A 21,081-nucleotide genomic window follows, 5' to 3' on the forward strand; every position below is an offset into this window, starting at 1 on the left:
CCATGATGGCCAGTTAACTGCGGAATTTTAGGATATGTTCACACTCTGCGGTTTTCTACTGCCGTGCGTTGTGGGGTAAATGTACACGGCGTACAAGCTCTGAGGAGAATCTACCACAATTTATTATACATAGCACTAATTTATAGCCATGTTTATGGCAGTCCCAGCGCGGTCACTGCACCTCCTCACGGGCTCCTCTCAGGCCTCAGCTGGATATAAGGCCCAGCACTCTGTCAGGCCTCTGCGTGTGTTTGCGTGTTGCCGGGTTGTCAATAAAGCTTCGCTGTTCAACGCCGAAGATTTCCCGCCTAAGGTGCGTCACGGCCGGTTGCCAGGCAGGGCTGAAGGGGGAGGAGCGGGTGACGAGCCGGTGACGTCATCCTGTCGCGGTGCTTCGCTCTCGGTGTGTGGAGGAGGAAGCGGGAGACACCGGAGGAGGGAGCGCTTCACCGCCCGAGCTACAGCGGACACCGGGCCCAGGTGAGAGCGCGGCATCCAGTGACCCGTACCGAGCTGCTCCCCGCGTATGCGGCCTAGTATCCGGGCGCCTCCTGTACGAGGGGAATGCGTATGTGTACGGACTGTTATGTCTATTGGCGGCCGCATATAGAGGCTCCTGTGTGTCACTGCCCCCTATAGAGCGGTATATAGAGGCTCCTGTGTGTCACTGCCCCCTATAGAGCGGTATATAGAGGCTCCTGTGTGTCACTGCCCCCTATAGAGGGGTATATAGAGGCTCCTGTGTGTCACTGCCCCCTATAGAGGGGTATATAGAGGCTCCTGTGTGTCACTGCCCCCTATAGAGGGGTATATAGAGGCTCCTGTGTGTCACTGCCCCCTATAGAGGGGTATATAGAGGCTCCTGTGTGTCACTGCCCCCTATAGAGGGGTATATAGAGGCTCCTGTGTGTCACTGCCCCCTATAGAGGGGTATATAGAGGCTCCTGTGTGTCACTGGCCCCTATAGAGGGGTATATAGAGGCTCCTGTGTGTCACTGGCCCCTATAGAGGGGTATATAGAGGCTCCTGTGTGTCACTGGCCCCTATAGAGGGGTATATAGAGGCTCCTGTGTGTCACTGGCCCCTATAGAGGGGTATATAGAGGCTCCTGTGTGTCACTGGCCCCTATAGAGGGGTATATAGAGGCTCCTGTGTGTCACTGGCCCCTATAGAGGGGTATATAGAGGCTCCTGTGTGTCACTGGCCCCTATAGAGGGGTATATAGAGGCTCCTGTGTGTCACTGGCCCCTATAGAGGGGTATATAGAGGCTCCTGTGTGTCACTGGCCCCTATAGAGGGGTATATAGAGGCTCCTGTGTGTCACTGGCCCCTATAGAGGGGTATATAGAGGCTCCTGTGTGTCACTGGCCCCTATAGAGGGGTATATAGAGGCTCCTGTGTGTCACTGGCCCCTATAGAGGGGTATATAGAGGCTCCTGTGTGTCACTGGCCCCTATAGAGGGGTATATAGAGGCTCCTGTGTGTCACTGGCCCCTATAGAGGGGTATATAGAGGCTCCTGTGTGTCACTGGCCCCTATAGAGGGGTATATAGAGGCTCCTGTGTGTCACTGGCCCCTATAGAGGGGTATATAGAGGCTCCTGTGTGTCACTGGCCCCTATAGAGGGGTATATAGAGGCTCCTGTGTGTCACTGGCCCCTATAGAGGGGTATATAGAGGCTCCTGTGTGTCACTGGCCCCTATAGAGGGGTATATAGAGGCTCCTGTGTGTCACTGGCCCCTATAGAGGGGTATATAGAGGCTCCTGTGTGTCACTGGCCCCTATAGAGGGGTATATAGAGGCTCCTGTGTGTCACTGGCCCCTATAGAGGGGTATATAGAGGCTCCTGTGTGTCACTGGCCCCTATAGAGGGGTATATAGAGGCTCCTGTGTGTCACTGGCCCCTATAGAGGGGTATATAGAGGCTCCTGTGTGTCACTGGCCCCTATAGAGGGGTATATAGAGGCTCCTGTGTGTCACTGGCCCCTATAGAGGGGTATATAGAGGCTCCTGTGTGTCACTGGCCCCTATAGAGGGGTATATAGAGGCTCCTGTGTGTCACTGGCCCCTATAGAGGGGTATATAGAGGCTCCTGTGTGTCACTGGCCCCTATAGAGGGGTATATAGAGGCTCCTGTGTGTCACTGGCCCCTATAGAGGGGTATATAGAGGCTCCTGTGTGTCACTGGCCCCTATAGAGGGGTATATAGAGGCTCCTGTGTGTCACTGGCCCCTATAGAGGGGTATATAGAGGCTCCTGTGTGTCACTGGCCCCTATAGAGGGGTATATAGAGGCTCCTGTGTGTCACTGGCCCCTATAGAGGGGTATATAGAGGCTCCTGTGTGTCACTGGCCCCTATAGAGGGGTATATAGAGGCTCCTGTGTGTCACTGGCCCCTATAGAGGGGTATATAGAGGCTCCTGTGTGTCACTGGCCCCTATAGAGGGGTATATAGAGGCTCCTGTGTGTCACTGGCCCCTATAGAGGGGTATATAGAGGCTCCTGTGTGTCACTGGCCCCTATAGAGGGGTATATAGAGGCTCCTGTGTGTCACTGGCCCCTATAGAGGGGTATATAGAGGCTCCTGTGTGTCACTGGCCCCTATAGAGGGGTATATAGAGGCTCCTGTGTGTCACTGGCCCCTATAGAGGGGTATATAGAGGCTCCTGTGTGTCACTGGCCCCTATAGAGGGGTATATAGAGGCTCCTGTGTGTCACTGGCCCCTATAGAGGGGTATATAGAGGCTCCTGTGTGTCACTGGCCCCTATAGAGGGGTATATAGAGGCTCCTGTGTGTCACTGGCCCCTATAGAGGGGTATATAGAGGCTCCTGTGTGTCACTGGCCCCTATAGAGGGGTATATAGAGGCTCCTGTGTGTCACTGGCCCCTATAGAGGGGTATATAGAGGCTCCTGTGTGTCACTGGCCCCTATAGAGGGGTATATAGAGGCTCCTGTGTGTCACTGGCCCCTATAGAGGGGTATATATTCTACGGCTGTCATTAAGGGTACTTCTTCTGATGCGAAGAAGCTGAGTTGTCCCTCAAAATGTGAGTTTTTAGGTGCAATTTTTCATGAAAATCCCCAAAGTTCTGCGCCTCATAACATCCGAGAAAAATTAGAGGGCGCATAAAATATCATCCCAACATAAAGACATTCCGTAAATGTTAATTATCAAGCTTTTTGGGAAGTTTTACTTCCTGTCTGGAAACCAGAACATTTCAAACTTGGAAAATGAAGAATTTTTACACACTTTTGCCAAACTTTCACCTTTTTTTCAGAACATAACGCAAAATTTATCACTTAAATTTTACAACTAACATGAAGTACAATGTGTCACGAGAAAACAATCTATAAATCACCGGGATATGTTACAGCGTTCCGAAGTTATAACCAATTATCGTGAGACAGGGCAGATTTTAAAAATCGAGTCTGGTCATTGAGCTGAAAACTAGTGTCGGTGATAAGGGGTTAAAGAAGACCTGTCACCAGAATTTATCATCCAAACTAACAGCCTGCTGATAAAGGGTTAAATATCCTCCCCATATCACCTAAAATGATCTGCCAGGAGACCCTGTACCTTAATATGCAAATGAGCTGTGACTCCTGGCTCTGACACTTCTCATATAAAACGCCATTTACTTATAGGAAATGCTGTCAGTAATTTTTATTGTGCCTTGTTACAATCATGTCATGTGGCCAGGGTGATATCAACATCTGCCCCATGTATGTATCTGATCACATGAAATCACAGCAGTCTCCATGAACTTCTACTCCTCCCCATCCTCCATGGAGGCTGCTGTGGTTTCTAGTCATCAAAAACATACATTGGGTAGGGTATAGGACCTTAGATGACATCACAAAGGTCACATGACCTGATTTGCTGAATAGAAAGGAGACATAAGACATGGGGAGGAGTAGATGTGAGGGGCCACTATGGGGCTGTAAAGGGGGTCAGTAAGTTGGGTTCCCTTTTAAAGAGGTTTTTCTTCCGCTTTCTTTATTTGGCTGCTCCTCATGTAATTTATGGGGGCATGACACCCATATTGATGACCTATTTTTATCTTGGGTCCTCAGCTTTGAAAATAGAGGGGGGGGGGGGGTGATCACTTGGGTTTCCCATGGCTTGGACCTCCAGCTGTCCTTAGGAGGAGTCCAGTGTCATGTGCCCTGATGGTACTGTGTGTATAAGGTGCAGGGGGTGGCTGATCACTACGGCCTCTTCTTCCTGTCCCTGATCACAGCAGGAGGTTTGGAGCTCTTGCGTCTGATAAGATGAAGCTTGGACCTCTGCCCCCTTATGTCGGAGGTGTCTGTGTAGCCTGCGGGTGTAATCCTCCTGCCATATCGCAGCTTATGTGATTATCTGTAGAGGGTCAGCGCTGACTCCCAGGTTTTTCAGGCTGATTTTCCTTCATTCTGGGTCTGGTGCTTCTGTGTTGTCACCGCGTGTGGTTGTGTAATGTCATCCGGACCCTGACCTTACATGAGGCCGCGGCACCTGAGGTGTGAGCTCAGCAGCCTCATCGTATTCCTCCATCCCTCTATAGTCCGGTAATATCTTCCCTGCGGGGCTCTCATTGTTGTGGTATGGCTTGTGGTATATAGCCTGTAACTTGTAAACCTGATGCACTGATATATACATTACATGGTACAAGCCTCTGGCTAAGAGGCAGCGCTTGTCCCCCCAGCCCCTGGTAGTGACCACTCACTAGTGTGCAGTGCTTGTCCCCCCAGCCCCTGGTAGTGACCACTCACTAGTGTGCAGCGCTTGTCCCCCCAGCCCCTGGTAGTGACCACTCACTAGTGTGCAGCGCTTGTCCCCCCAGCCCCTGGTAGTGACCACTCACTAGTGTGCAGCGCTTGTCCCCCCAGCCCCTGGTAGTGACCACTCACTAGTGTGCAGCGCTTGTCCCCCAGCCCCTGGTAGTGACCACTCACTAGTGTGCAGCGCTTGTCCCCCCAGCCCCTGGTAGTGACCACTCACTAGTGTGCAGCGCTTGTCCCCCGGCCCCTGGTAGTGACCACTCACTAGTGTGCAGCGCTTGTCCCCCCAGCCCCTGGTAGTGACCACTCACTAGTGTGCAGCGCTTGTCCCCCCAGCCCCTGGTAGTGACCACTCACTAGTGTGCAGCGCTTGTCCCCCCAGCCCCTGGTAGTGACCACTCACTAGTGTGCAGCGCTTGTCCCCCCAGCCCCTGGTAGTGACCACTCACTAGTGTGCAGCGCTTGTCCCCCCAGCCCCTGGTAGTGACCACTCACTAGTGTGCAGCGCTTGTCCCCCCCCAGCCCCTGGTAGTGACCACTCACTAGTGTGCAGCGCTTGTCCCCCCAGCCCCTGGTAGTGACCACTCACTAGTGTGCAGCGCTTGTCCCCCAGCCCCTGGTAGTGACCACTCACTAGTGTGCAGCGCTTGTCCCCCCAGCCCCTGGTAGTGACCACTCACTAGTGTGCAGCGCTTGTCCCCCCAGCCCCTGGTAGTGACCACTCACTAGTGTGCAGCGCTTGTCCCCCCAGCCCCTGGTAGTGACCACTCACTAGTGTGCAGCGCTTGTCCCCCAGCCCCTGGTAGTGACCACTCACTAGTGTGCAGCGCTTGTCCCCCGGCCCCTGGTAGTGACCACTCACTAGTGTGCAGTGCTTGTCCCCCAGCCCCTGGTAGTGACCACTCACTAGTGTGCAGCGCTTGTCCCCCGGCCCCTGGTAGTGACCACTCACTAGTGTGCAGCGCTTGTACCCCCAGCCCCTGGTAGTGACCACTCACTAGTGTGCAGCGCTTGGCCCCTGGTAGTGACCACTCACTAGTGTGCAGCGCTTGGCCCCTGGTAGTGACCACTCACTAGTGTGCAGCGCTTGGCCCCTGGTAGTGACCACTCACTAGTGTGCAGCGCTTGGCCCCTGGTAGTGACCACTCACTAGTGTGCAGCGCTTGTCCCCCCAGCCCCTGGTAGTGACCACTCACTAGTGTGCAGCGCTTGTCCCCCCCAGCCCCTGGTAGTGACCACTCACTAGTGTGCAGCGCTTGTCCCCCCAGCCCCTGGTAGTGACCAAGCACTAGTGTGCAGCGCTTGTCCCCCCAGCCCCTGGTAGTGACCAAGCACTAGTGTGCAGCGCTTGTCCCCCCAGCCCCTGGTAGTGACCACTCACTAGTGTGCAGCGCTTGTCCCCCGGCCACTGGTAGTGACCACTCACTAGTGTGCAGCGCTTGGCCCCTGGTAGTGACCACTCACTAGTGTGCAGCGCTTGGCCCCTGGTAGTGACCACTCACTAGTGTGCAGCGCTTGGCCCCTGGTAGTGACCACTCACTAGTGTGCAGCGCTTGGCCCCTGGTAGTGACCACTCACTAGTGTGCAGCGCCTGTACCCCCCAGCCCCTGGTAGTAACCACTCACTAGTGTGCAGCGCTTGTCCCCCCAGCCCCTGGTAGTGACCACTCACTAGTGTGCAGCGCTTGGCCCCTGGTAGTGACCACTCACTAGTGTGCAGCGCCTGTACCCCCCAGCCCCTGGTAGTAACCACTCACTAGTGTGCAGCGCTTGTCCCCCCAGCCCCTGGTAGTGACCACTCACTAGTGTGCAGTGCTTCTCCCCCCAGCCCCTGGTAGTGACCACTCACTAGTGTGCAGCGCTTGTCCCCCCAGCCCCTGGTAGTGACCACTCACTAGTGTGCAGCGCTTGTCCCCCCAGCCCCTGGTAGTGACCACTCACTAGTGTGCAGCGCTTGTCCCCCGGCCCCTGGTAGTGACCACTCACTAGTGTGCAGCGCTTGTCCCCCGGCCCCTGGTAGTGACCACTCACTAGTGTGCAGCGCTTGGCCCCTGGTAGTGACCACTCACTAGTGTGCAGCGCTTGGCCCCTGGTAGTGACCACTCACTAGTGTGCAGCGCCTGTACCCCCCAGCCCCTGGTAGTGACCACTCACTAGTGTGCAGCGCTTGTCCCCCCCAGCCCCTGGTAGTGACCACTCACTAGTGTGCAGCGCTTGTCCCCCCCAGCCCCTGGTAGTGACCACTCACTAGTGTGCAGCGCTTGTCCCCCCGGCCCCTGGTAGTGACCACTCACTAGTGTGCAGCGCTTGTCCCCCGGCCCCTGGTAGTGACCACTCACTAGTGTGCAGCGCTTGGCCCCTGGTAGTGACCACTCACTAGTGTGCAGCGCTTGTCCCCCGGCCCCTGGTAGTGACCACTCACTAGTGTGCAGCGCTTTGCCCCTGGTAGTGACCACTCACTAGTGTGCAGCGCTTTGCCCCTGGTAGTGACCACTCACTAGTGTGCAGCGCTTGGCCCCTGGTAGTGACCACTCACTAGTGTGCAGCGCTTGGCCCCTGGTAGTGACCACTCACTAGTGTGCAGCGCTTGGCCCCTGGTAGTGACCACTCACTAGTGTGCAGCGCTTGGCCCCTGGTAGTGACCACTCACTAGTGTGCAGCGCTTGTCCCCCCAGCCCCTGGTAGTGACCACTCACTAGTGTGCAGCGCTTGTCCCCCCAGCCCCTGGTAGTGACCACTCACTAGTGTGCAGCGCTTGTCCCCCCAGCCCCTGGTAGTGACCACTCACTAGTGTGCAGCGCTTGTCCCCCCAGCCCCTGGTAGTGACCACTCACTAGTGTGCAGCGCTTGTCCCCCCAGCCCCTGGTAGTGACCACTCACTAGTGTGCAGCGCTTGTCCCCCCAGCCCCTGGTAGTGACCACTCACTAGTGTGCAGCGCTTGTCCCCCCAGCCCCTGGTAGTGACCACTCACTAGTGTGCAGCGCTTGTCCCCCCAGCCCCTGGTAGTGACCACTCACTAGTGTGCAGCGCTTGTCCCCCCAGCCCCTGGTAGTGACCACTCACTAGTGTGCAGCGCTTGTCCCCCCAGCCCCTGGTAGTGACCACTCACTAGTGTGCAGCGCTTGTCCCTACCGGCCCCTGGTAGTGACCACTCACTAGTGTGCAGCGCCTGTACCCCCCAGCCCCTGGTAGTGACCACTCACTAGTGTGCAGCGCTTGTCCCCCCAGCCCCTGGTAGTGACCACTCACTAGTGTGCAGCGCTTGTCCCCCAGCCCCTGGTAGTGACCACTCACTAGTGTGCAGCGCTTGTCCCCCCAGCCCCTGGTAGTGACCACTCACTAGTGTGCAGCGCCTGTACCCCCCAGCCCCTGGTAGTGACCACTCACTAGTGTGCAGCGCTTGTCCCCCCAGCCCCTGGTAGTGACCACTCACTAGTGTGCAGCGCTTGTCCCCCCAGCCCCTGGTAGTGACCACTCACTAGTGTGCAGCGCTTGTCCCCCCAGCCCCTGGTAGTGACCACTCACTAGTGTGCAGCGCTTGTCCCCCCAGCCCCTGGTAGTGACCACTCACTAGTGTGCAGCGCTTGTCCCCCCAGCCCCTGGTAGTGACCACTCACTAGTGTGCAGCGCTTGTCCCCCCCAGCCCCTGGTAGTGACCACTCACTAGTGTGCAGTGCTTCTCCCCCCAGCCCCTGGTAGTGACCACTCACTAGTGTGCAGCGCTTGTCCCCCCAGCCCCTGGTAGTGACCACTCACTAGTGTGCAGCGCTTGTCCCCCCAGCCCCTGGTAGTGACCACTCACTAGTGTGCAGCGCTTGTCCCCCCAGCCCCTGGTAGTGACCACTCACTAGTGTGCAGCGCTTGTCCCCCCAGCCCCTGGTAGTGACCAAGCACTAGTGTGCAGCGCTTGTCCCTACCGGCCCCTGGTAGTGACCACTCACTAGTGTGCAGCGCTTGTCCCTACCGGCCCCTGGTAGTGACCACTCACTAGTGTGCAGCGCTTGTCCCTACCGGCCCCTGGTAGTGACCACTCACTAGTGTGCAGCGCTTGTCCCCCCAGCCCCTGGTAGTGACCACTCACTAGTGTGCAGCGCTTGTCCCCCCAGCCCCTGGTAGTGACCACTCACTAGTGTGCAGCGCTTGTCCCCCCAGCCCCTGGTAGTGACCACTCACTAGTGTGCAGCGCTTGTCCCCCCAGCCCCTGGTAGTGACCACTCACTAGTGTGCAGCGCTTGTCCCCCCAGCCCCTGGTAGTGACCACTCACTAGTGTGCAGCGCTTGTCCCCCCAGCCCCTGGTAGTGACCACTCACTAGTGTGCAGCGCTTGTCCCCCCGCCCCCTGGTAGTGACCACTCACTAGTGTGCAGCGCTTGTCCCCCCAGCCCCTGGTAGTGACCACTCACTAGTGTGCAGCGCTTGTCCCCCCAGCCCCTGGTAGTGACCACTCACTAGTGTGCAGTGCTTGTCCCCCCAGCCCCTGGTAGTGACCACTCACTAGTGTGCAGCGCTTGTCCCCCCAGCCCCTGGTAGTGACCACTCACTAGTGTGCAGCGCTTGGCCCCCCAGCCCCTGGTAGTGACCACTCACTAGTGTGCAGCGCTTGTCCCCCCGGCCCCTGGTAGTGACCACTCACTAGTGTGCAGCGCTTGTCCCCCGGCCCCTGGTAGTGACCACTCACTAGTGTGCAGCGCTTGTCCCCCGGCCCCTGGTAGTGACCACTCACTAGTGTGCAGTGCTTGTCCCCCGGCCCCTGGTAGTGACCACTCACTAGTGTGCAGCGCTTGTCCCCCGGCCCCTGGTAGTGACCACTCACTAGTGTGCAGCGCTTGTCCCCCCAGCCCCTGGTAGTGACCACTCACTAGTGTGCAGCGCTTGTCCCCCCAGCCCCTGGTAGTGACCACTCACTAGTGTGCAGCGCTTGTCCCCCCAGCCCCTGGTAGTGACCACTCACTAGTGTGCAGCGCTTGTCCCCCCAGCCCCTGGTAGTGACCACTCACTAGTGTGCAGCGCTTGTCCCCCGGCCCCTGGTAGTGACCACTCACTAGTGTGCAGCGCTTGGCCCCCCAGCCCCTGGTAGTGACCACTCACTAGTGTGCAGCGCTTGTCCCCCCGGCCCCTGGTAGTGACCACTCACTAGTGTGCAGCGCTTGTCCCCCCAGCCCCTGGTAGTGACCACTCACTAGTGTGCAGCGCTTGTCCCCCCAGCCCCTGGTAGTGACCACTCACTAGTGTGCAGCGCTTGTCCCCCCAGCCCCTGGTAGTGACCACTCACTAGTGTGCAGCGCTTGGCCCCTGGTAGTGACCACTCACTAGTGTGCAGCGCTTGTCCCCCCAGCCCCTGGTAGTGACCACTCACTAGTGTGCAGCGCTTGTCCCCCCAGCCCCTGGTAGTGACCACTCACTAGTGTGCAGCGCTTGTCCCCCCAGCCCCTGGTAGTGACCACTCACTAGTGTGCAGCGCTTGTCCCCCCAGCCCCTGGTAGTGACCACTCACTAGTGTGCAGCGCTTGTCCCCCCAGCCCCTGGTAGTGACCACTCACTAGTGTGCAGCGCTTGGCCCCTGGTAGTGACCACTCACTAGTGTGCAGCGCTTGTCCCCCCAGCCCCTGGTAGTGACCACTCACTAGTGTGCAGCGCTTGTCCCCCCAGCCCCTGGTAGTGACCACTCACTAGTGTGCAGCGCTTGTCCCCCCAGCCCCTGGTAGTGACCACCCAAACAAAAAATGTTTGCTTTTAGACGGATAAGACTTTATTGAAGGAGTAACATGAGATTAGTGATCTGCTGGAGACCTCTCCCCTCTCTGCTGCAGACCACCTTTGTAGTGGGGGCTGCATTGTATATGTCAGATTGTCCACCCTGTACTCATGACCTCTCCTCTTCCCTCCAGAGGTCCTGTTAGGAGGAGCCATGACTGAGATCAGTGACCTAGACCGTCAGATCGAACAGCTCAGACGCTGTGAGCTCATCAAGGAGAGCGAAGTGAAAGCCCTTTGTGCTAAGGCTCGGTGAGTATGGGCATAGAGAGGGCAGAGGGGCAGTGGATGGCGTCCTGGCGGTGACGTGCCCATAACATTGTCCCATCTTCTCTAACAGGGAGATCCTGGTAGAAGAAAGCAATGTCCAGCGGGTGGACTCTCCCGTCACGGTGAGGGGCTCTGTAGTTCTGTGATCTCTCTACCCCTTTTGTTGCGTCTCTGGTGCTGTCCCATCCCCTGCTCAGTCAGTGAGGGGTGGACTGAGGCCCAGAGCTGCAGCCTGGGGGTTACATTGCTTTGTATGTCTGTACACTACTTCGTGTGAGTGTGCGGTAATGATGATGAATGAAATGCTTGTCCTCAGGTCTGCGGTGACATTCACGGCCAGTTCTATGACCTGAAGGAGCTGTTCCGGGTGAGTAAAGATGTGGAGGGCAGGGGCTCTGGTATAATGCAGGTTTATGGCTGGGGGGACCTGGCGGGATGGTGGCCTCATCTCTCATTATCTGCTCTCAGGTTGGGGGCGATGTCCCAGAAACAAATTACCTGTTCATGGGAGACTTTGTGGACCGCGGCTTCTACAGTGTAGAAACATTCCTCCTCCTCCTCGCATTAAAGGTGATGAACGTGTTCACTATTTTGCCCACCCCGTAGCCTCTCTTCCCTGCTGCTGATAGTAACGCTTGGTCCCTTGTCTGCACAGGTCCGCTACCCCGACAGGATCACACTCATCCGCGGCAACCATGAAAGTCGACAGATCACACAGGTCTACGGTTTCTACGATGAGTGTCTGCGCAAGTACGGCTCGGTGACAGTATGGCGGTACTGCACGGAAATCTTTGACTATCTCAGCCTGTCTGCCATCATTGATGGAAAGGTGAGCGCTTGTACAAGACTACTTCTGCTAATTAGTCATTTAGAGGGTTAACCGTTGTGTAATATTATAATAAAGTGATCCTGTGCACATGCTCATTCTCCCTCCATGCATTGGGGAGGGGGCAGGGCTCCAGTTCTCATGATCAGTCCGACCTCCAATAGTCAAACATGTGGATTTGTGACAACCCTGTAACCAGTAGCATTGGCCATTAATACTGGGTGTGAAGAAGCAGGTGATATTGGGGGATGGTTGTGTGTTGCTGCTATGGCTAGTCTCCAGTTATTTCTGTCCTCTCCTAGATCTTCTGTGTGCACGGTGGGCTCTCGCCCTCAATACAGACCCTGGACCAGATCCGAACCATCGACCGCAAGCAGGAAGTCCCCCACGACGGCCCCATGTGTGACCTGCTGTGGTCTGATCCAGAAGGTAAGCACAGTACTGCTGGGCTCTGGGCCTTCCCTTCATGTATCAGAGCTTCCTGCTCAGTCTGGTGTTTGCCCCCTGCAGATACCACCGGATGGGGCGTCAGCCCTCGTGGAGCCGGGTACTTGTTTGGTAGCGACGTTGTAGCCCAGTTCAACGCAGCAAATAACATCGACATGATCTGCCGCGCGCACCAGCTCGTCATGGAGGGATACAAGTGGCACTTCAACGAAACTGTCCTGACTGTATGGTCTGCGCCAAACTACTGCTATAGGTCAGTGCGGCTCTGCTGTACCACTGCTGGGACCCCTGTACCCCTCACATGTGCCATGTGACCCCCTCACCTGTGCCTTTCTCCTTCCAGATGTGGAAACGTTGCCGCCATTCTGGAGCTGGATGAGCATCTTCAGAAGGAGTTCATCATCTTTGAAGCTGCTCCACAGGAGACCAGAGGCATCCCCTCCAAGAAACCTGTCGCTGACTACTTCCTGTGACCTGCTCCTTCCATGCCCGGGCCTCTCCACTATTTCCTCCTGAACTTCTCCGAGGGCCTCCCTTCTCCCGTCTCCCCCTCCTATGGGACCAGCACACCATGCCAGGGGCAGATGAGCCGCAGACTTTGCCCCTCTCCTCCTTGTCACGTGCTGCCACGGGAGGGATTCAGGGGAGCAGTGCGCTAGGTTGGAGCGATGTGCTGCGTGTCTCAGGAAAGGGGTTCTCTCGATGCTCTGCAGGACTTTCATTGGGGTGGGGGTAGGTAACAGTCCGGGAGGAGGGCGGTGTCAGGGCAGTGTTATGCAAGGAAACCAAAATCCTTTTAGAAATGTATTTTTTTTTTTGTTTTTTTTCTTCTATTTTATAAATTCCTTAAAAAAAACTCAGAGGATCCTGAATCCAGTCATTCCCTGTACTCGGCTGGTGGTGGTCTATCCCTGCTATGATGATGATAGTTTGGAGTGCCTTAGTGCAAGCAGACCCTGGGCCTAGGGTCCTAGCAGGGCTGAGATGGATGTCCCCCAACTCGTTGCCATATGAGGTTTTCTCAAGCCACAAATTTCCTGTTTTTTCCCTTCGTCCCCTCTGAGGCCGGTGACTATCATGGCTACAGGCTCCTGATTTTGTAACTTATTCCCCCCCCCCCCCCCCCCTTTTCTCTTTTATATCCGGCTCTTTTAATGTGTCTGCAGGATCTCCCGCTCATCATGCCCATCAATCAGTCAGGTTTTTATTTTAAATTTTATCTTTTTTTGGTAGATAAAACCACAGACGTCTGCTAATAAAACAAGAAAAAGATTAAAAAAAAAAAACTGGAAAGGTGGAAGAGTCATGTGATCTGTTCTGTAGTCAAGAGTGTTACCCCAGACATCAGGATAGCGAGTGCAGCTTTTTTTCTTTTTAAATATCTTTGTTTGGCTTTAAAAGTTTTTACATTTGAAATGTACATAAGGAAAAGTAACGGGATCATAAGATACCTTCAGGTTTGCATTTACACGTAAGATAATGGGAACAGTAAAGTGAGTGTTACATAGTATCTAACATTCATTAATGTTGCTAATTTGTTTCACGGAGTACCTCAATAATGGTGAAGGCTTGCAAGGTTTTCCCTGTAAGGGAGGGGATACTGTAATTGTGTGAACAATTATGAAACATCCACCATAAAACCAAGGTAGACTATATCATTATCAGTTTGTCCATCTATCTGCAGATACACTCCCCGGCCACTTTATTAGGTCCACCATGCTAGTAACGGGTTGGACCCCCTTTTGCCTTCAGAACTGCCTCAATTCTTCGTGGCATAGATACAACAAGGTGCTGGAAGCTCCTCAGAGATTTTGGCCCATAGTGACATGATGGCATCACACAGTTGCCGCAGATTTGTCGGCTGCACATCCATGATGCGAATCTCCCGTTCCACCACATCCCAAAGATGCTCTATTGGATTGAGATCTGGTGACTGTGGAGCCATTTGTGTCCAGTGACCTCATTGTCATGTTCAAGAAACCAGTCTGAGATGATTCCAGCTTTATGACATGGCGCATTATCCTGCTGAAAGTAGCCATCAGATGTTACAGGGTACATTGTGCTCATAAAGGGATGGACATGGTCAGCAACAATACTCAGGTAGGCTGTGGCGTTGTACCAAGGGGCCCAAAGACACCATGACACCCCCACCACCAGCCTGAGCCGCTGATACAAGGCAGGATGGATCCATGACACCACCACCACCAGCCTGAGCCGCTGATACAAGGCAGGATGGATCCATGACACCACCACCACCAGCCTGACCCGCTGATACAAGGCAGGATGGATCCATGACACCACCACCACCAGCCTGACCCGCTGATACAAGGCAGGATGGATCCATGACACCACCAGCCTGACCCGCTGATACAAGGCAGGATGGATCCATGACACCACCACCACCAGCCTGAGCCGCTGATACAAGGCAGGATGGATCCATGACACCACCACCACCAGCCTGAGCCGCTGATACAAGGCAGGATGGATCCATGACACCACCACCACCAGCCTGACCCGCTGATACAAGGCAGGATGGATCCATGACACCACCAGCACCAGCCTGACCCGCTGATACAAGGCAGGATGGATCCATGACACCACCACCACCAGCCTGAGCCGCTGATACAAGGCAGGATGGATCTATGACACCACCACCACCAGCCTGACCCGCTGATACAAGGCAGGATGGATCCATGACACCACCACCACCAGCCTGACCCGCTGATACAAGGCAGGATGGATCCATGACACCACCACCCCCAGCCTGAGCCGCTGATACAAGGCAGGATGGATCCATGACACCACCACCCCCAGCCTGAGCCGCTGATACAAGGCAGGATGGATCCATGACACCACCACCCCCAGCCTGAGCCGCTGATACAAGGCAGGATGGATCCATGACACCACCACCCCCAGCCTGAGCCGCTGATACAAGGCAGGATGGATCCATGACACCACCACCACCAGCCTGACCCGCTGATACAAGGCAGGATGGATCCATGACACCAGCACCACCAGCCTGAGCCGCTGATACAAGGCAGGATGGATCCATGACACCACCACCACCAGCCTGAGCCGCTGATACAAGGCAGGATGGATCCATGACACCACCACCACCAGCCTGACCCGCTGATACAAGGCAGGATGGATCCATGACACCACCACCACCAGCCTGACCCGCTGATACAAGGCAGGATGGATCCATGACACCACCACCACCAGCCTGACCCGCTGATACAAGGCAGGATGGATCCATGACACCACCACCACCAGCCTGACCCGCTGATACAAGGCAGGATGGATCCATGACACCACCACCACCAGCCTGACCCGCTGATACAAGGCAGGATGGATCCATGACACCACCAGCACCAGCCTGAGCCGCTGATACAAGGCAGGATGGATCCATGACACCACCACCACCAGCCTGAGCCGCTGATACAAGGCAGGATGGATCCATGACACCAGCACCACCAGCCTGAGCCGCTGATACAAGGCAGGATGGATCCATGACACCAGCACCACCAGCCTGACCCGCTGATACAAGGCAGGATGGATCCATGACACCAGCACCAGCCTGAGCCGCTGATACAAGGCAGGATGGATCCATGACACCACCACCACCAGCCTGACCCGCTGATACAAGGCAGGATGGATCCATGACACCACCACCACCAGCCTGACCCGCTGATACAAGGCAGGATGGATCCATGACACCACCACCACCAGCCTGAGCCGCTGATACAAGGCAGGATGGATCCATGACACCACCAGCACCAGCCTGAGCCGCTGATACAAGGCAGGATGGATCCATGACACCACCACCACCAGCCTGAGCCGCTGATACAAGGCAGGATGGATCCATGACACCACCACCACCAGCCTGACCCGCTGATACAAGGCAGGATGGATCCATGACACCAGCACCAGCCTGACCCGCTGATACAAGGCAGGATGGATCCATGACACCCCCACCACCAGCCTGAGCCGCTGATACAAGGCAGGATGGATCCATGACACCACCACCACCAGCCTGAGCCGCTGATACAAGGAAGGATGGATCCATGACACCCCCACCACCAGCCTGAGCCGCTGATACAAGGCAGGATGGATCCATGACACCACCACCACCAGCCTGAGCCGCTGATACAAGGCAGGATGGATCCATGACACCACCACCACCAGCCTGACCCGCTGATACAAGGCAGGATGGATCCATGACACCAGCACCAGCCTGAGCCGCTGATACAAGGCAGGATGGATCCATGACACCCCCACCACCAGCCTGAGCCGCTGATACAAGGCAGGATGGATCCATGACACCACCACCACCAGCCTGAGCCGCTGATACAAGGAAGGATGGATCCATGACACCCCCACCACCAGCCTGAGCCGCTGATACAAGGCAGGATGGATCCATGACACCACCACCACCAGCCTGAGCCGCTGATACAAGGCAGGATGGATCCATGACACCACCACCACCAGCCTGAGCCGCTGATACAAGGCAGGATGGATCCATGACACCACCACCACCAGCCTGAGCCGCTGATACAAGGCAGGATGGATCCATGACACCACCACCAGCCTGACCCGCTGATACAAGGCAGGATGGATCCATGACACCACCACCACCAGCCTGAGCCGCTGATACAAGGCAGGATGGATCCATGACACCACCACCACCAGCCTGAGCCGCTGATACAAGGCAGGATGGATCCATGACACCACCACCACCAGCCTGAGCCGCTGATACAAGGCAGGATGGATCCATGACACCAGCACCACCAGCCTGAGCCGCTGATACAAGGCAGGATGGATCCATGACACCACCACCACCAGCCTGACCCGCTGATACAAGGCAGGATGGATCCATGACACCACCACCACCAGCCTGACCCGCTGATACAAGGCAGGATGGATCCATGACACCACCACCACCAGCCTGAGCCGCTGATACAAGGCAGGATGGATCCATGACACCACCACCACCAGCCTGACCCGCTGATACAAGGCAGGATGGATCCATGACACCACCACCACCAGCCTGACCCGCTGATACAAGGCAGGATGGATCCATGACACCACCACCACCAGCCTGACCCGCTGATACAAGGCAGGATGGATCCATGACACCACCACCACCACCAGCCTGACCCGCTGATACAAGGCAGGATGGATCCATGACACCACCACCACCACCAGCCTGACCCGCTGATACAAGGCAGGATGGATCCATGACACCACCACCACCAGCCTGACCCGCTGATACAAGGCAGGATGGATCCATGCTTTCATGTTGTTGTACCAAATTCTGACCCTACCATCCGAATGTCGCAGCAGAAATCGAGACTCATCAGACCAGGCAACGTTTTTCCAATCTTCTACTGTCCAATTTCGATGAGCTTGTGCAAATTGTAGCCTCAGTCTCCTGTTCTCAGCTGAAAGGAGTGGCACCCGGTGTGGTCTTCTGCTGCTGTAGCCCATCTGCCTCAAAGTTCGACGTACTGTGCGTTCAGAGATGCTCTTCTGCCTACCTTGGTTGTAACGGGTGGCGATTTGAGTCACTGTTGCCTTTCTATCAGCTCGAACCAGTCTGCCCATTCTCCTCTGGCATCAACAAGGCATTTCCGCCCACAGAACTGCCGCTCACTGGATGTTTTTTCTTTTTCGGACCATTCTATGTAAACCCTAGAGATGGTTGTGCGTGAAAATCCCAGTAGATCAGCAGTTTCTGAAATACTCAGACCAGCCCTTCTGGCACCAACAACCATGCGACGTTCAAAGGCCGCAAATCACCTTTCTTCCCCATACTGATGCTCGGGAGAACTGCAGGAGATTGTCTTCACCATGTCTACATGCCTAAATGCACTGAGCTGCCGCCATGTGATTGGCTGATTAGAAATTAAGTGTTAACGAGCAGTTGGACAGGTGTACCTAATAAAGTGGCCGGTGAGTGTACGTAACCATTGTGTTTGTATAGATGGGAATGCATCTTGCTCCTTATATTAGCTTTACTGCAAGGGTGTGAAAATTGCTATTTCCCCACAAAATGCTATGCTACATCTAGACTTATCAATTATTCCCACACCACAAGGAATTGTAGCTGCTAAGCTGATCTACATTGCCAAACTATTAATCTCTACAATGTGGAAATTTTCAAAACTGCCCTCAGCCCAGCAGTATGGAGCGGACTTTCTGTTTATTCCTATGAAATGGTTGTAGCTTTCAGTTTTCTGAAATCGCACTCTTCAGCACGTATTTGGACTCCTTCATGAGTCTAATACAGGATGTAACTCAGGATCAGTACAGGATAAGTAATGTCATGTATGTACACAGTGACTGCACCAGCAGCAGAATAGTGAGTGCAGCTCTGGGGTATAATACAGGATGTAACTCAGGATCAGTACAGGATAAGTAATGTCATGTATGTACACAGTGACTGCACCAGCAGCAGAACAGTGAGTGCAGCTCTGGAGTATAATACAGGATGTAACTCAGGATCAGTACAGGATAAGTAATGTCATGTATGTACACAGTGACTGCACCAGCAGCAGAATAGTGAGTGCAGCTCTGGGGTATAATACAGGATGTAACTCAGGATCAGTACAGGATAAGTAATGTCATGTGTGTATACAGTGACTGCTCCAGCAGCAGAATAGTGAGTGCAGCTCTGGGGTATAATACAGGATGTAACTCAGGATCAGTACAGGATAAGTAATGTCATGTATGTACACAGTGACTGCACCAGCAGCAGAATAGTGAGTGCAGCTCTGGGGTATAATACAGGATGTAACTCAGGATCAGTACAGGATAAGTAATGTCATGTATGTACACAGTGACTGCACCAGCAGCAGAATAGTGAGTGCAGCTCTGGAGTATAATACTGGATGTAACTCAGGATCAGTACAGGATAAGTAATGTCATGTATGTACACAGTGACTGCACCAGCAGCAGAATAGTGAGTGCAGCTCTGGGGTATAATACAGGATGTAACTCAGGATCAGTACAGGATAAGTAATGTCATGTGTGTATACAGTGACTGCTCCAGCAGCAGAATAGTGAGTGCAGCTCTGGGGTATAATACAGGATGTAACTCAGGATCAGTACAGGATAAGTAATGTCATGTATGTACACAGTGACTGCACCAGCAGCAGAATAGTGAGTGCAGCTCTGGGGTATAATACAGGATGTAACTCAGGATCAGTACAGGATAAGTAATGTCAGGTATGTACACAGTGACTGCCCCACCAGCAGCAGAATAGTGAGTGCAGCTCTGGAGTATAATACAGGATGTAACTCAGGATCAGTACAGGATAAGTAATGTCATGTATGTACACAGTGACTGCACCAGCAGCAGAATAGTGAGTGCAACATGATGGAAATCTTGCACTTCTGGGGGTGCGTTCCTCAGCTGGTATATACTAGTGTCTGTACTGCAGGGAAGTTGTGCTGTAGGGGAATAAACTAATAGTGTAGATGGATCAGTCTATTGGGGGGTGGTTATACAAGGACTCCCCTCATACAGCCTGTACCTGACATGAAGCTGTTTTTCTCCTTTCCAAGTGTTTGTAAAATTGAATTTTTTCCAATATGGTAATAAGTTGGGTAAAGTCAGGGGCGCAGTAATGTGGATAATGGTCAAACTTGCCCCAAACACCCCCCCCCCCCCCCCCCTCCGTCTCTGGTATATGCAGGGTGAGGCAGAGGTATAGAAACACTTGGCTGTATCCCAGATTTCTCCTCTACCCCTTGACTCGTATTCCATATTGTATAACGTCCTGCAGCACAAGACCCTATGTAATAATCCTACTATACATTACATGAGACTATATTAGCCATACACTGGTATCCTGCAGCTGTATTCTGTTTTCTGGCCACAAGATGGCAGCGTCTGTCACATTCCTTCTTCTCAGGAGTTTGGGGGTTTGTATTTTACAGGCAGTGTGGCCCCCAATCTGCTGTGAGATCAATGAGAGCTTTTACGGACCCCCAGTATAGGAGCCTCTGCTGGAGGTGTCAGGAGGGGAAGTTTACATCTTCCTGTGAAGTGGGGGGTGCAGGCGGGGATGTGGGGGTGTGAAAACATGCTGGGATGGGAGGAGGGGAGACAAATGGTGTCTGTGAGTGACAACAGGATGATCCTAATGAGCTGCGCTGTAGGGGTCATGTTACCAGCTGTCATGTGGGGGACTACAACTCCCAGCAGGCTCCAGACTAGGGCAGTGCGTGTTCAGGAGCTTGTATAACCTGCATCATCCATGTAATTCCTCAGTCATCCCCACATGTCAGACTCCACACAACACACAGATTAACATCCGTTTAATGCTAAAATTTGATAAATAGAAACACAAAGGGGGAAGACATTCAAAGGCGCACACAAGGTGAATGCAATCCATTACATCCTGGGGAGAGGAGACTGTACAGAGGGGATACAATCTATTACTCTCTGTTATCAGCCATTACATCCCGGGGAGAGGAGACTGTACAGGGGGGGATACAATCTATTACTCTCTGTTATCAGCCATTACATCCCGGGGAGAGGAGACTGTACAGGGGGGATACAATCTATTACTCTCTGTTATCAGCCATTACACCCCGGGGAGAGGAGACTGTACAGGGGGGGTGCAATCTATTACTCTCTGTTATCAGCCATTACATCCCGGGGAGAGGAGACTGTACAGGGGGGATACAATCTATTACTCTCTGTTATCAGCCATTACACCCCGGGGAGAGGAGACTGTACAGGGGGATACAATCTATTACTCTGTTATCAGCCATTACACCCCGGGGAGAGGAGACTGTACAGGGGGGGTGCAATCTATTACTCTCTGTTATCAGCCATTACATCCCGGGGAGAGGAGACTGTACAGGGGGGGATACAATCTATTACTCTCTGTTATCAGCCATTACATCCCGGGGAGAGGAGACTGTACAGGGGGGGTGCAATCTATTACTCTCTGTTATCAGCCATTACACCCCGGGGAGAGGAGACTGTACAGGGGGGGTGCAATCTAT

At 54.3% G+C, this 21,081-nt stretch overlaps 2 protein-coding genes across 2 annotated transcripts in view; both read left to right on the forward strand.

The window, feature by feature from the left end:
* The first annotated feature begins 261 nt into the window (after positions 1 to 261).
* Positions 262 to 13,356, forward strand: PPP4C (protein phosphatase 4 catalytic subunit). The gene is made up of 9 exons (XM_072119535.1): positions 262 to 480; positions 10,655 to 10,772; positions 10,861 to 10,912; positions 11,107 to 11,157; positions 11,259 to 11,360; positions 11,446 to 11,619; positions 11,919 to 12,045; positions 12,127 to 12,316; positions 12,407 to 13,356. The coding sequence occupies exons 2-9, from the start codon at positions 10,675 to 10,677 to the stop codon at positions 12,534 to 12,536; spliced, it is 924 nt and encodes a 307-aa protein (XP_071975636.1). The 5' UTR covers positions 262 to 480; positions 10,655 to 10,674; the 3' UTR covers positions 12,537 to 13,356.
* The window catches only part of LOC140075727 (T-box transcription factor TBX6-like), a gene marked incomplete at its 5' end in the record, with an annotated part of 51,981 nt that continues 44,242 nt past the window's right edge, over positions 13,343 to 21,081 (forward strand). Inside the window, one exon of the mRNA XM_072121992.1 lies at positions 13,343 to 13,415. Coding sequence (XP_071978093.1) covers positions 13,343 to 13,415 — 73 coding nt within the window. The remainder of the gene's footprint in view (positions 13,416 to 21,081) is intronic.

This window comes from Engystomops pustulosus, chromosome 8 (assembly GCF_040894005.1).
Source record: "Engystomops pustulosus chromosome 8, aEngPut4.maternal, whole genome shotgun sequence".
Taxonomy (NCBI): Eukaryota; Metazoa; Chordata; class Amphibia; order Anura; family Leptodactylidae; genus Engystomops; species Engystomops pustulosus.